At 35.6% G+C, this 16784-nt stretch overlaps 2 protein-coding genes across 8 annotated transcripts in view; both read right to left on the bottom strand.

Moving 5' to 3' along the window:
- LOC105222833 (uncharacterized) overlaps window positions 1-8076 on the bottom strand; it is a 35042-nt gene extending 26966 nt beyond the window's left edge. For 3 of the 7 annotated variants that reach the window (XM_049449083.1, XM_049449079.1, XM_049449077.1), the window contains exon 1: window positions 5785-5817. In XM_049449083.1, coding sequence (XP_049305040.1) covers window positions 5785-5802 — 18 coding nt within the window. In that variant the 5' untranslated portion in view covers window positions 5803-5817. Of the gene's footprint in view, window positions 1-1163; window positions 1322-5784; window positions 5818-6099; window positions 6127-7506; window positions 7531-7706 lie in introns of those variants that run through there. The other 4 variants (XM_049449081.1, XM_049449080.1, XM_049449078.1 and 1 more) reach the window with 4 other exon arrangements.
- An 8053-nt stretch (window positions 8077-16129) lies between these two features.
- Window positions 16130-16784, bottom strand: part of LOC105222830 (modifier of mdg4) — a 33681-nt gene continuing 33026 nt past the window's right edge. The window contains exon 5 of the mRNA XM_011200337.4: window positions 16130-16766. Coding sequence (XP_011198639.2) covers window positions 16468-16766 — 299 coding nt within the window. The 3' untranslated portion in view covers window positions 16130-16467. The remainder of the gene's footprint in view (window positions 16767-16784) is intronic.

Raw genomic sequence — 16784 nt, forward strand, 5'->3', positions numbered from 1 at the left:
CTCCGAACCGTTCGATACCAAACGAAGTTTCAAAGAAGGCGACTCCTTAATGAACGATTTAGCAAGTACAATCTTCTATAAGAGTGTACAGCTGCTGGTGGACGTCGATGATATTGATATCATTGGCCTCAACATCCGCGCCGTTAGTTCTGATTTCTCCAGACTGTCATTAAACATCGTCGCATTCACGACTTGGCTCCCACGTCACTGTTGACAGTTAAAGATCGTAAGTCGTAGATAATTTCGTCTATCCTGAACAAGTATTAACATCAACATTAATCTCAGAGAAATCCAACGTAAAAAACTCTTAGCAATATGTACTATTTGGGATTGAGTTGCAATTGAGAAGTAAAGTCCTCTCTCGACGAAAAAAGACCAAACTCTATAAGTCACTCATTATTACCGTCATCCTATATGTTGCAGAGGCATAGACGATGACAATATCTGATGAGTCGACGTTACGAGTTTTCGAGAGAAAAGTTCTGCGGAAGATTTATTATCCTTTTCGCATAGGCCACGGCGAATATCGCATACGATTTAACGATGAGCTGTACGAGTTCTACGTTGACATTTACAAAGTTCAGCGGCCTAGCCAGCGTAAGGTCGTGTCGTCCGAAAAAAGTTTTCGATGCAGAACCCGCCGGGTTAAACATAGGAAAAGGAACACGTCTACTCCGTTGGAAAGACCAGGTGGAGAAAGAACTGGCTACACTTACTATAACCGCGTAAGCGGTGTCTACAACAATCAAGAAAAAGAGTAAATATTTATAACTCAAAAACGGCTGAACCGATTTGGCTGAAAATTGGTGAGGACGTAACTTGAAACCTCGGTACGGACACAGTAAACTTTTTATAGTTTTATGTTAAAAAAATTATATTTCAAATAGAATTCCTGTAACAATCATTTGAATAATTTTTTACTTAAAAAAAAACTAAATAACATCTCACAGGTACTGGTAGATTCCAATTTAACTATTCCATTATATTATCATGATTAATGATTTCCCAAAAAACCTCAAGCGGAGCCGCGGATTTAAGCTAGTTATATATACATATAATAACACCGTCTGGGTGTATAACGTTGGTAGCAAACTAGAATCAATATTTTTAATATGATTCCAAAACACAAAAACAACATTTGGTAGCCAAAAAGTTTAAGTTACCTTATCGAAATCACAATTACACAAAACAAATATTTAAAAAACTTTTTCAATATCTCAAATGACTGTGTTGATGCTTTGAAGACTTGTAAACGATTGTGAGCACGACCAGTGAAAAACTTCGCCTAGAACTAGAAAACTGCTGAGCTGGTGCAACACTAACACCCACTCTAAAACACTAATCAGCCCTAGCGGTGATTTGTACAAACATATACATACATTTATGCATACATAAATTCAATTTTAGCTCATAATTTAGCTATATATTAAGAATATAAGACAAACATTAATAAAATGATAAGTCAAAGCTTTCTATATTTGCTCCATTTCTAATCTCTTCGAATAAATTATGTATGGAAGAAATGCGGCTGCGCTACTTGTGCGTCCCACTTGCATGTGTAGGTGTATGTGAGTAAATTTATTATTAATTATGTACTGATTATTGCGCCTATTTTAAAAATAATTCTATATAAATTTTATTGCGCTGCAACTATTGACTACAGAGAATATGCTCTTTCATATTTTCAAAAGATTTATGTTATGATTTAATTATTATTTTTATTCTCTTAACTCTAGAAGTCGAAAAAATAAATTGCCTATAAATTTAAGAAAGCATTTATTCACGCAAATGAAAATTGAATTATTTGACTGGAAGTCATTATCTCTTCTCAAGAATTTCAACTCTAATACTCGCTCTAGGGATTCCTTACCACTGCTGCATATTTAGTGTACTGAGTTATAAGGCAAGTTAATTAAAGTCCGCCTATATGGTGGGTTTTAACTTTCGGGGTGAACAAAAAAAAAACTTGAGGTAATGGATTTTTATTTAAAAAAATTATGTAGAAGCCACCCTGCATACTTTGGTGACTACATGCTAGCTTAAATATATGCATTAAATCAACCTACAATATTATACTTTCACAGTATTTTTCCATGGTCTCAAGAAGACGATCACTTACATAAAATTCTGAGAAAGCTTCTCTCGACTTGAATATTTCTACAAGAATTGAACAACCTCATGTGCAACTCTATTACATAAATTCTATAATATCTAGCACATCAGAGCATTATTGTATTCATATGCATATCATATATGTACATATGTATGTGGTATTTTAGACTTATTAACTAAATTCTTCCCAAATTTTGAAGTCATTTCTTTTACGTTGCGGTGAGTGTGTGTTAAAACTTCGTCCAAGCAACTGTGATGTGTCATTATCCGTTATTTATTGTTTTTATATTCAAAAATGACACATTCAAATGCAAACATACCTAGATATTAGGGTGGTTCGTCAAATTGGCCAAATTGCTTTGTGCTCAAATTTCATATATGCTTTATTGCAACTTAAAAAAAAAATAAAAGTAAAGTATGACACATATAAATTTGAATATCGAGAACTATATATAAGTGAATTTTTCAAAAAGTTAAAATAAATTATTTTATTGCTTTATTTTTTGTCAAAAAATACTAAAATTCTTGATTTCAATTAATTGATTTTCAACATTTTTTTAGTTTAGAAATTAATTAGTGATTTCTAAAAAGTTAACAATATGCACAAAACGTCAGCATTAAATTTAGATCTTCGAAAGACATTAACCTAAAACTTAAACCCAAACGAATAATAGAGCTTAGCGTTTTTCGAAGTTAGCAACCAAAAAGATAATATTTTCCTTTGAGGTTCGAAATTAGGTTTATTGAAAAACTTGATTATTAATTACGGTAACTGGTTTCTGAAAAGTTAAAAATATGCACAATAATTGCGCTTTAAATTTGAATCTTCGAAAAAAATCAACTTGACTTTACTAAAACTAAAACCCAAACAAATAATAAAGCCTAGTAGATTCTCTCTGGATGTATAACCTTCAAAAAAATATCTCAAAAGTTCTTTATATTAAGTTAAAATACGTGTACTTCCACAAAAAATTAACTCGATTTTAACAATAAATAGTATATAGTAGAAAATAATTATTTCTGTTTTTATTCCTTTAATAGCTACTGCATATCCAATGATGCTTAGGAGTTACTCTTTTATGGAAACAAGAACAAATCAAGTATTCATAAAACTTATCATTTTTAGAATAAAAAAATGCATGATTTGTTAACCGTTAATTATATTATTAAATTTTTCCTCGACCACCCTAAAACGAAGTGTTGAAAATGCATACATATTAACGAGTTTTACTATGTAGGTGTAAAAGTATGTTCTTCCGTCTGCATTGTTGCATGCTGAGAGGAACAAGAACCAAGCAAGTTGAGGCGACTACGCTATAAATGATATTACGACTATGGTATACGAACTGAAAGAACACACGCACGCACACACGAATGCCGAACAGGCTTAAGCGCACATCTTTATGTAAATAAGACTACCGTGTCACTGGCACTGGATGAGGTATAGTATGCATAAATTTATATTAAAAAAATAAATTACAAAATTATACGAGTAATTTAAGTTTCGTTTTATTTTTTTTTTCTGTAGGGGCAACGTTGGTAGAACAGCAGACGCCTTAGGGCGCCTTAACACACCTGACATGGTCTCTATATTTATGCATAGATATCTTCTATCTGAATATGTATTTATTATATGTGGCTCCATTTAAAGGTGGACTTTTATCTCCATATCTCCACATTATAAATATACATACAATCTAGATACGTGTGCTCTTATGCGCGCGTGCGTGTGTATACTCGTATGTGGGCATATAACTTCGAAAGAGCGGAGGGTTGATAAATTTTTAAATTTATGCAGACATCTTGCAGTGCACTAAATAGTAGCCTGGCATGGTGCGCCTACTGCCACTAAACCATTTTATTTTTCAAGCATTCTGCCTGTCAAAAAGTAGAAGATATGCCATAAATATGCATTTGGGAGGGAAGCTACGCGAACAAGGCGTATTCAGTTCTTGCACGAATAGCGGATCTCTTTACATATCTCTATATGACGAACAAACAGACAAGAGAATTATAGAAAATATACTTTATTAAGAAAGAAATTTATTTACGCGAGGATTAAAATGACTTCAATCAATGCCCTAATTTCGAAAATCATTTGCTCTTTTAGAAAGCACGACAAATTCAGTGATATGCCCATAAATGCAATATGTAAATATGTACGGATGGTATGTATGTACATACATATGTAAATACCCCTATTCAAATACATATGAAAATGTGCAAGTAGACTTAAATAATTACCTGCCTTATAAAGACGTTATTTCGAAAACCCCGAAAGTCGGTTACTAATTTTTATATCGATTGTTTCGAAGTCATCCCTCAACTTCGGGTTCATTTGCAATGAAAATATTGCTCCCGAAATTACCACGAAGCACTTACTTTTAGATGGTCGATAAATAATTTTTGGGCAGTTGTGTTTAGGCCCAATAAAACGTAATTTTTGTAGGACTACCCAACCATGACATTTCACCATAAAAGTTTTGCAGAAACATTACTTATGATATTGGCTATGTCAACAACCAAATCTAACGATTGTGACCTTTGAAGCATCTAATGGGACTACTTTAAAAGCCCTATTTAGGTAGGTGCATAAATTTGTAGCTCTTAAATGACTCAAATTCCTTTTTTCCTACCATTTCGCTAAGCAACCATGGTATTTATTATGAAAGTATGTTAAAGAAAATAAAAACTATTTTCGATTAGTAGTCTTGCCTCGGCGAGAGTAAAATTCAGATATGAAAAAGCTTATAGAGGGTCTTTAGTCATTGGTAAGTCCCTGAAAGTTTTATGAATGCCTCAAATAAGTGAAGAAACGAAAAGCTTTGGCAAACATTTGCAAGCAAGTATAATCTGTTCAAAAAAATTATTCAGTAATTCAAAACATTCCGCCTAGGACATTAAATTTATTGAAAAAGAAATATTTAAATAATTTTTCAAATATAGTTGTATTCTCAAATAATTATACTGTAAGCCAAAGAAACCGGTAAAAACAAGCGTTCACGGTTACATAAATTTACAACGTGCTGAAAATTAGTGAATACAATCAAAAAATACTCGATGTCACTCTAGGAACGGTAAGTTTATCAAAAAATTACTTTGAACATGTAATATGGATCATAAAGTTATCTATAAAAATGAACATATAACGATTCATAAAGTTGTAAAAACCGCGCTAAGTACACTACCTCATAGGTGGCATGGATACGTTTCTTGTTGAAAACTTGTACTATATCAAAAAGGAAATGAGTAAACAGGTTATGCTACTCAAGAATCGTAAATTATCATCTGCAAATAAAATATATTATGGCAGAAACTATTCAATTCCAGGAATAAAAGAATTTTGAACTGATTTGAACAAAGAAATTAAACACTTTTTAGTTGAGAGGAAATGTTAAAAAGAAAAGAAGCAGTACATAGAGATTTTGGTAGTTCACAATTAAAAAAAAATCTTGACAGCCATTTTTTAAATAATACCTCATGTCATATCATCATATTCAAGATTTCCAAACAACTTAAGTATTGTTGATAAGAAAACACCAAGTCGTAAAGAAAATCGATTACCCCATGAATGGGAATGATTTTGCAAACATAAAAATATTTGGTATGCATACATTTTTCACGAAAAAACTGCTAATCTATTATATGACACTATTATATGTATACTTCCACTGTTAACATTGATACCATTTCTGTGTTTCTATTTTTCCGTAGATGTCAAGGTTTATCTATGCACAATTATTCCTTCTTTATTCTGCTTTTTCATAAGAAAACGTTAGTAAATTATTGTTTTGCACACATACATAATTACACTTTTAGGTCCACGTTTTGCCTTTTTTTTTTTGCACTGCGGCCAATTATAAACAATTAATGTATAAGCATATGCATGTACATTGTACATATGCGTGTTTATGTGTGCATACATATGTTTGTATGTGTGCACAGGACAGTGTTCGGCAACATAATCTCAATTATGATATACGTTACCGTCATCAGCATAATCTGATTGTAGTTATGATTATTATCGTTCTAAAAGCGGCCCAGTAGTGTTAATAAGTACATAAGTGAAAGGTGTGTTTTTCCACAGCTACGCGGCGAATAGGCAACTATACGATACTCTCTCGTAGATTCAGTAGCGAAGGACCTCCCGTAAAAGCTCGCCTTCAGAGCAAGGCCACAATGCCCAAAGCGTTGCAGAGCTGTAAGAGCACAAATAGCAGCTGTAGCTATCAACCAGCTTCAGCACTACAGGCAGGCTGAACCAGTTTCAGTTCGATCTGTTCTTTTGGTGCGCCATTCGATATCGCTATTTTATTTTTTTCTATTATCCTGTCGTGAGCGCTCGTGGTATTCCGTAAAGTCGGAGTATGCGCTCTCTTGAATACTCACTCTTGACAAGCAAATACCATGGAATCATGGAAATGCCGAGTTTTAACGTCAAAGAGATGCGCTTATTCAGTGCTTGTTTTCATCTTTCTTTCTTTTTTTATTGTGCACGAGACTTTATTGCCTTTGTGAGAAACTGAGTAATTGGGTTTAGATATAATTTCAAGATATGATTATTTGGAAATGTGTGCCGCTGTGGCGCTCCAACTTGCGTCTGTCACTCCACTCTATAAATGTACACACACATCTATATAGCGTGATAGCCGTTTTGTTGGAATATTAATTTTCTTATGATAAACTTCAAGTTTTCAACATTTTTTCCAACTCTCATACACAAGTTACGTTTCATTACCAACTGTTCCAGTTTGGCTTTTGATTCCGTTCGATTCCTTTTGGGTTGGTTCGATTTGTTTCTTGCTGCGTTGATTGCTGCAGTGCAGTCTGGCGGAGCGCCAGATACTTCTATGTTCACGACAGACGACCGAAAGGTGAGGAATTACTTTTGCACATATGTATATGTATATACACACAAACATATGCAGACACGTACATTTGTACATAGTTAAGCGCCCATCATCCAGTGTATTGCAGAATGTCGCTCGATCTGGTGAGGTGCTTCCGAGTTGAAGTTGAAAAATGTATTCCCGCAATCACACATATACATACGTGCATACTTACTTACAAATCTACAATCATACATATGCACATGTTGGCGTAGCGAAGTTTCACATGCACCACTTTAGGGAGCGGTGTCGTGAGAGCACAACTGAGCGGTGAAAGGGGCGACACGACACTAGTACGGGTTTCAGTTCACGTCACTCACGCAGGGGGTTTTTCTTTGAGGGTATACAAAATTTTACACAATTTTCGGTGGAAAAATCGAATACTCGCTTTCTGTTTGAACACAATAATTTTTCATTTGTTGTACTTATTAGCGCACTGTGCGTTTTTTTTTTTCATTAATAACAACAATTTTGTACGTATGTTTGTACATATGCGTCTACTTACTATATACATATTGTGACATGTACATTATAAGTTATATGTATAGGCGTATGTATTTTTCAGACTACACTTCACTTTTTCACTTTTGCTTATAAATATTTTGCAAAATGTTCATACACTTCTTTAAATAATACTTTATATGTATGTGCTAAAGCTATTAATTTTCGTTTTTTTTCTATATTTTTTTCTTAATTTATATTCACCTTTTCACAATTTAAACCTTTACACACATTCAGACTTTTTGTGTAGCTGCAGCTGTGACCACTAACTTCTTTGTTTTAATTGAATGCTAATGCCTTGGCTTGGCTAGTGCGAGTGTGTATGTGGTAATAGTAGCTACTACCGCTGCCCGTTGTATAGTATATGCGCCCAAGCTGTGGCTGTGACTGTGACTGCGATTGGGACTATGACTGTGACTGTGCTTTTCAGTTTTACTAATTTCAATTTCTTCTTGCAAATACACAAAACATTTTGTTAGCCGCTCCAAACATTAACCACCTTGTTGTACTAAAGTTCAATGTCTACTAGTAGTAGGCACGGCTCTCGTATGGCAAATAGCGCAATGTTTCACGCTCACTCATTTTCGTAGCTAGCTAACCAAGTCACGACGAGAGTTCCAACGAGTGTCGGCATACATGAGAGTCCAGAGTCAAGTCAAGCACACGCTACATACGCTTTTGCTCCTTGGCGCGGCAGCTGTCAAATTACACTCGGTCGACAACCTACAGCCGATAGCATGGAGCGATATGCTCTCAATGCGCCCACAGCGAGATGATGATGATGATGATGACATTGTGAATAGAACAGCAACGGCTGTTTGTTAACCGTAGCATTATCACCACTATTATGACCTAAGTGCGAGCGGGATGAATGGCATAAGTAGCGTGTCGAATATGGTATTCTACCACCGCCAGTATGCGGCGCTCAATTACTTTACTTCCAAAACCGGACCAACATTGCTGGCGGTCAATTTTGCGGCGAATTTCCACACATTGCACACTCCTAGTTTCAATGCAGTTCGGTTGTGCTGAGAGGAGAGAATTCTCTGTTGTTATGTACATATACTCTTCAGTTCACCCTGCATTTAGTATGCGCTCTCACTGTATTTTTATCTTTCCGCACTTAAATTCATCTTAGTAGCTCACTAGTGCAAGGAAACGAATTTTTATTGATTTTTCGTTCCGTTTCAATTTTATCAATTTTGACAGAAGATAGTATCGTCCATAACTGGAAATGTATGTACGTTTTAGCTGCAAGTTCATACGAGTTTTCTTAATCTATCATTAACACTTAACGCTTACTCCAGTTAGTGGCTGCTTAATTAATAGTTCAGATTTGGCCACTTAGTAGATAATTTAGATTCTAAGGTGACTGCTAGTCAAATTTTTACACAAAAATGTAACCGAGGAACTTATGTATGTACTTACATACATATGTATATACAAATGTACATGTATAACTTTGTACTAAATTAGATAAGCACCTTAATTCCCAATTGGAAAATATTATCTGTAGTACATAATTAGTGATGTCACCACTTTGGCAGACATTTTTGTTTAATTTCTAAGGAATTCAATCATTATGACGTACACTAAAACAATAAAGTGGCCGGCTAGTGGCAAACTAGAAACCGAGACTACTTGAGGACCCGACGACTGAGAAATTTATATTGACTACAGACACACCCTCCTTATTACGTTATAGTTTTACTGCAATCTCGCCTTACGAGACGAAGTAATTGGGTACAATTTCTATATGAATTTCCCACAGGGGTTTTTAGATACTAGTTTGTTTGAATAACCGCTATAGCTCATATACCTAGCTATCATATAATTTCGCCCAATTTCTATTTTAATAAAGCTATACATATATGAATCATAAAAGATAGTATTTACTGAAAAAACACTCAAACTTTTTATAATCATTCTAAGAACCTCAGCAGTATCTTCGGGCGTCATATAGTCTAATTCATTGTTTATTCTGAAAATTTTTATCTGACAATACACACTCATTCGACTCTTTACAACTCAAGGCATTTCTTTTCAATTACGCAAGTAGTTATGAGTAATAATTAGCAGTGCTGCAATTTACCTGCAATGCGAACTTATGTGATTGCGCTTGAAAGCATTCCTACATACTTACAGAGTCATGCATATAACATACATACATACATATGTACATATGTAAATGTTATTGATGATTGTTATATGATGCAGTAGGAGTACTAACAAAGGGTAATTGAGTAACAATATTTGTAATTGGGAACAATATTTACCAGGTGAAAATTATGCATATTTTCAAAGATCTGCCAAGCGAGATAGAATTCAGGCTGGAATCTTCACATTGCAATACAGGCTAAAAACTCAAGTCATGAAACTTCTTCTTTCTTCTTTACTGGCGTAGACACCGCTTACGCGATTATAGCCGAGTTAACAACAGCGAGGCAGCTGTTTATTCTTTTCGCAACGAGGCGCCAATTGGAAATTCCAAGCGGAGCCAGGTCCTTCTCCACATGGTCTTTCCAACGGAGTGGAGGTCTTACTATTCCTCTGCTTCCTCCGGCGGTATTGCGTCAAATACTTTCAGAGCTGGAGTATTTTCGTCCATTCAGACGACATAACCTAGCCAACACAGCCGCTGTCTCTTAATTCGCTCAACAATGTCAATGTCATCGTATATCTCACACAGCTCATCATTCTATCGAATGCGATATTCGGCGTGGCCAACGCGCAACCTTTCTCTCGAAAGCTCGTAACGTCGACTCATCAGATGTTGTCATCGTCCATGCCTCTGCCCCATATAACATGACGGGAATAATGAGTGACTTATAGAGTTTGGTTTTGACTCATCGAGAGAAAACTTCACTTCTCTGTCCAAGGTAGCACCTATTGGCAAGAGTTATGCTGCGTTAGATTTCGATGCTGGCATTGTTGTTGCTGTTAATACTGGTTCCAAGAGAGACGAAGTTATCTATGACTTCGAAGTTATGACCGTCAATAGTGACGTGGGAGCCTAGTCGCGAGTGCGATGACTGTTTGTTTGATGAACAAAGTTGATCTAAACCGTAAATATTTAAGCTAGAATTCAGGCTGGGATGTTCATAGTGCAATAAAGACTAAAAACTCAACTCATAAAATGCTGAACTTATTAAGGGGGTCCACTTGCAAATCCCGTAGCCGATCTGCAAGAGAACCTGCGAAAAAGTGTCTGGCTGAGAGGAAGATTTTTTTACTTAAAACTATCTCCAATCCAAAAACCAAATAAAAAGTATTTTTACTATTGATGAATTACCTGTAATGATCGAAGGGCTGGTAAAATTTTGATTTTTGACAAAGTTTCGGCTTCTCCCTAAAAAGTCGTTTAAAATCGAAATTATTATGAAAAATAATATATATCTTCGATCATTAACAAATACCGGATCTTTTCATAGGGACGTTACAACAGTAGACCGATGGGGACAGCAAACGACGCCATATTTTGTCCCGATCTTTTGACATTTCTCTAAGATATACGACCCAACAACGAGTCGAAATTATTAAAATTTACTACCGATATTTGGAGTCTACTCTCCAAATGTTTATTTAAATAAAACAGAAACAGTTTGGGACATCAATAAGTTTTTTTATTCCTGTGAAAGTTGCATCCCGAAAAAATTACGGTTTGGTGGAGTTTATGGGACAGCGTCGTCATTGGACCGTACTCCTTCCATGAATGGGAATCGCTACCGATCTATAACTGGAAATTTTTGGCCCGAATTGCATGACATGGACTTGGATAAGATGTGATTCCAACACATGTCACAATCGATTTATTGAAAACCAAGTTTGGTGAACGAGTTATCTCACGAAATTGTCCAGTCAATTAGCCTCCTCATCGTGCGATTTGACGCCGTTAGACTATTTCCTTTGCCGCTAGTCAAGTCTATTGTCTATGCGAACAAGCCAGCGACGATTGATGAACTTCGTACGAATATATGTTAAATAAATGTAATTGAAAAACTTACACCTCTTACCCAATAGTTGTTCACACACCATCTCATTATTTTAATTCCCATACAGAAAGTCGTGATTTTTTTACAAAAACAATGTTGAATAAATTCCATTTTTTTCTCCCCATGAAGCTGCTCACACATTCTAGATCAGACCAAAAACTCAAATCAAATTCTTATACAGAAAACTATTTTATTTGACAAGATATCTTCGCGAAATTTGGCATAGATTCTTGTCCCAAGCAACGGCAAAATCTATGAACAAATTTTCCAAATCGAAACACTATACCATACAGCTGCCATTCAAACTGAACAGTTAAAATCAAGTTCTTGAGTGGAAACTTTTTTATTTGGGAAGAGTATATATGTATACTTCGTTACAACCGAAGTCAACGTTTTCTTCCTTTTTTTTGTTATTAATTCTTACTTTTTGGATGGTAAATCTGTATTTCTTAAGCTGTGTTCAAAGTCTTTACTTACGTGTTAGAAAATTGATGGAATCAGGTTTTAGCTATCGGTTCACTAATTTTCGAGTTTCCACGAAATATACTTACTTACCCACTTAGCCGCTACATCAAGACCAATTTTTGGACAGGCACAAATACTTACATATGTATAAACAACTGCATTGTAGCGCTATGTGGTGCTATGTGGCACCAACGAACATCAGCTGCAATTCCCAACCGGCTTATAAAATACTTAATGCACGTCTAATAACCCAACTTTTGCTCCGCGATAAGTCCCACCTGGTAGTCGAAATGATTTACAACTATACAGGGCTACCAATTATATGAGTTATTGGTAAATTGTCTAGCAGCCAAGGTAATCCCACAGCGACACAACCACAGAGTATATATTAAATACCAGCATTAGAATTCATGAAACATTTAACATTTCCCCAAGAACCAACAGAGAAACTCAACTTAACCCCATACTTTGACGCCGACATACCAAATACATACCTGTAACATCTTAAGTCGCCGTCTGCCCGCAACCTTTAAAATTGAGTCATCATTTTGAGCACAGCTGTATGTATGAATGAAACTGATTTATACACTGTAGTAAATTGAGTCAACACCTCGCTTTAAATGCATTTGTTGAATTAACAGAGCAGCCTCTGAAAAGACATGTGTGCTAATGTAAGTACGTGTATGTTTGTATATGAACGCATCTGAATATGTATTTATGTCAGCATACTTAGCGAAGACATATTAAATTTACACTTACACTTTCCAAACAAATTTGCGCACATTGTAAATGGCCAAAGCACTTATATAAACAATAAGAAAAAATTAGACTCGCTCAGGAGGGAATTCAGACAGCGGTCACTTCCGAAACGCAACCAAGGTGACACACACACACACACAAATACCTACATACATACGTACATGGGATGCCACGTCTCACAGTTACCACCTGCTCGTTCGCATTTAGATATTATAATTTTTATGTTTGTAGACTTGCTGTCTCCAGCAAGCAAGCAGTAAGCTTTACCTTCGGCTATTCTTCTTGTTCAATGAGATCATGTTGGCGCAAACGTGCACCCGCTGCCTGTCAACCCGTCTAACCCACCCACAGCCAGTTACAAAGCACTTGCCGCAGGGAACGATACAAAGCCACATCCACAGGCATAAGCATAACCATGCATGCATGTGTGTGTGTGTTTTTGTATTTGTGTTTGCATGAGAGCATGGCATGAGCAACAGTGGCATGCAAAACTACCATCGTCTACTTCCACATGGGCGACCAAAGAACCAGCCAGCCAACCAAGCAAGCAAGCGACTGCGTGCATTGCGAACATTGTACATTTTACTGCTGTGCCAGCAATAAATTAAAAGCATTCCCGCGGGATTTATTAACCGCACACGCACGGACACACCAACCTAGATCCGAATCTTTGTGTACAAGGCTGGCTTTGTGTCCCTGCGTCTATGCGCATGTGTGTGTGTGTATGTGTTTGCTTATAACCACAACAAAAGCATTGAAGAGTACTGATGGCGCTGTCATTAAAAAGCAATGCAGCACGAAGAAATGACTAAGGACTGAGACATAAAAGTATCTGTGAGCATTTATGCATTCATAAATGCTACATACCAATATTCTAACTAACGTACAAACGTAATACTTACTAATATATATTTAAACAATTACAAAAATTGCCATTTGTACATACTTAAGTACAATGTATTCACCTGCGAACCCAAACAGCCGATAAATATGTACATTTACGTTTTTATGTACATACATATGAATATACAATATATCAGTGAGTTTTAAAGTTGTAAATTTGAGTATTTCAATATAAGCCCACTCTAATAGGTCCGATAATTGTAATCTTATTGCATAGCAACAGGTACAGAAACAGAAGATTCTTCAAAGAGATTTACTGTATTTGAAGGCCAAAAAAGATTTTTATTTAATAATCTTTTTGATATAAATAATAAACTTTTTCCTTGATGTTTTAAGCTGTTTCTCAAATTTGAGCCAGCATTAAACAGCTTCTAAATATATACATATGTATTAGGGTGTTTTTTTTTAACTATTAATTTTTTTCAATCCCGTCACGAAATTTCCTTGGGAATACCCTGAAAATTTTAGCCCTTAATATTAACATTAAGAACTGGACCAATGCATGTAAGAATTTTCCATAGAAAATACACGAAGATCGTGATTTTTTATCTTTAAATTCCTACAGCTCAGAGGGATTTTATGGCATCGCTTTGACTTTAAAGTTTAAACGCATATTTCTCAGAATCGTTCACTCTACTAAAGCGCCCAGTGCAACAAATTCGTAACCCACACCGGCGAGGTAGTACGGGGCTCTAAACCCGATTTTCACACGAATTTCGCATTTTTTTGTATATGTATATCTCGTAAATGACAGGAGCTATAGAAAAAACTAACAAATTTGTAGGAAATTTTATTTGCTTTAAAAAAGGTCCGAGGTCAAAATCGCTATCATTAATACTTCTCGAGATATTCGGCTTTTTGAGTAAGGCATGTATTAAAATGGCTTACTTAAAAAGCCGAATATCTCGACATGTATTTGGGTGACTAGTCCCTCGAATCTATCGATATCGATATCGATCTGAAATTTTGTACACATTTTTTTCCCCCCAAGAAGTGGCTTATTTGTCGGAACCGCCTGACATCGGACCCTTCTAGCTATCAATCAATTATTTATATGAAAAACTGTTTTACGTATTTAAAAGATATCTTCACGAAATTTGGCCATAGATTATTGTTGAAGTCAACGAAGAAGGGACAGACAAACGACCATTGCTAAATTGATCTAGCTCCTCACGCAGATTATTTATATGCATATACACTTTATAGGATCTCCGACGCTTTCAGGGTATACAAATGTACGTAGTTACGAAGAAAAACACGCCTAAAGTTTTACAAGTACTTGTTGAGTGGCTAAACGTTTCGTCAATACAGTAGCAGCAGTTATTTGAACGTGTCTAGGAAAAAGTAAGACTGCGGTCATAATTTGATCAAAGTTCATTCACCAGATTATAATCGATAGTTAACGGCGATAGACTTTTGAATCATTTTTTAATTTTTAGAACACTTTAACGCAATTTATCGTCAAAAAATCTAATACATATATATTATAGTAATTTTTTTAATTGGAAAATAACTTCCTGGCATTTCCTGTGTTAAATACAAATATGTTAAATACAAAATAAAACAAGTAAGGTAGGGGCTAAGTTCGGGTGCAACCGAACATTTCATACTCTTGCAACTTATCCGAATTTCAATAATATATCACACAGATTAACCCATATTTTCGATCGGTATCGGTTATATTCGATTAAAAGTTCGCACGAGAAATGAGAGTGACCCTTGCGCAGCTTCGTTCTGGATACTGTAGGAGGTTAAACTGCTACTTATCCAGAATAGACACCGACATATCCAATATATGTCCTGCGTACAATGAGTTCCCGCATGACACTGGCCTCCTCTTTGCATGCCCCACCAACCCCACTCATCTACCACCCCTCTCTCTTTGGTTCGATCCCATGGAAACAGCACGTTTCTACTTAACTAATCCTTACCATCCTAACGGGGACTAGGTACCCGCTAGAACAACAACATTAAAAGTTCGCAGTCGCTGCCAGTAAAGAAGAATTGAAACTCGGTATATGGGAGCTTGAATAGTTTTGGGCCGATTTTGACAATTTTAGGCATAAGGTGGCATTCTCTATGGCAAAGACATTATTCGTGCATTAAAATAGAAATATTAGGGTAATTTGCCAAATTTGGTAAAATTGGTCGAGCAGTTCCGAAATCTGGGTTTCATTTATATAAAAGCAGTGCCTTGCCCATTGTCTAATTATACAACTTTTGGCTGTTTTTACACTTTTGTTGTTTGGTTGTTTTAGTTTAAGTGGTTTGGGAGATATGTACATTAAACTTATTAGGAGTAGGGGCCACGTCTACTTTTTAAATATTTTGAAACCACAGATGATTCCCACCACGACAATCATTTGCAACAAATTACAGTTTTTAGTTTCAGGTGATACAAACAACAGTTATATAACTTTTTGCACAAATGTTAACATCTCATCCCCTACCTTAATTAAAATACCCTTTCTAATTCTAACAGTTCTACATACATATGTAATTTCGAAATTTGATATTTATTTTTTTAATCAACATTATTTCTTAAATCCCCTTATGCTATTAAGGTGTTTTCACGCGATCACTTTTCTGTAGTCAAAGCCTAACTATCTCTGTTTTTATTGTAAATATTTAGCTTTAAATGGATATCTTAAATGTTTATAGTTTGTGTAGATGCTTGGTTTTGAATATGGACTACTATTATCGATTTGTATGCACATATGAATGAACGAACAGGAACTTTAACGCATAAAAACAAATTTTCGAAATAAAATGCAAACATACCACATATACACAAAGATTTGAGGTAGTTTTCGAAATAGCAACTTTACGATATTGAACACGAAAAATCAATTCGTGATTTCGCCTTCGTTATGATTCGAGCTCGATCCACTGAAAACTCTTTCCGGCGGATGATTGTGTTCGACATTCCGCACCGAAAACTCCTCCTCATTGACATCGGTTATAAGGCGGGCTTTACAATTGCGACTGCGCTGCTTTGCACATATCCAATATTTACGTGATTTCACCTTTTTAGCGCATATATACGAATAGCCATCACAGATCATCTTGCGAGCGCCACGCTGCCCCAAAACATAACGAATAGATTGTATGGCACAAATATCAGAGCCCTCTGTAATTAAAACAACTAAAAATCCAATTAAAA

This window comes from Bactrocera dorsalis, chromosome 2 (assembly GCF_023373825.1).
Source record: "Bactrocera dorsalis isolate Fly_Bdor chromosome 2, ASM2337382v1, whole genome shotgun sequence".
NCBI lineage: Eukaryota > Metazoa > Arthropoda > Insecta > Diptera > Tephritidae > Bactrocera > Bactrocera dorsalis.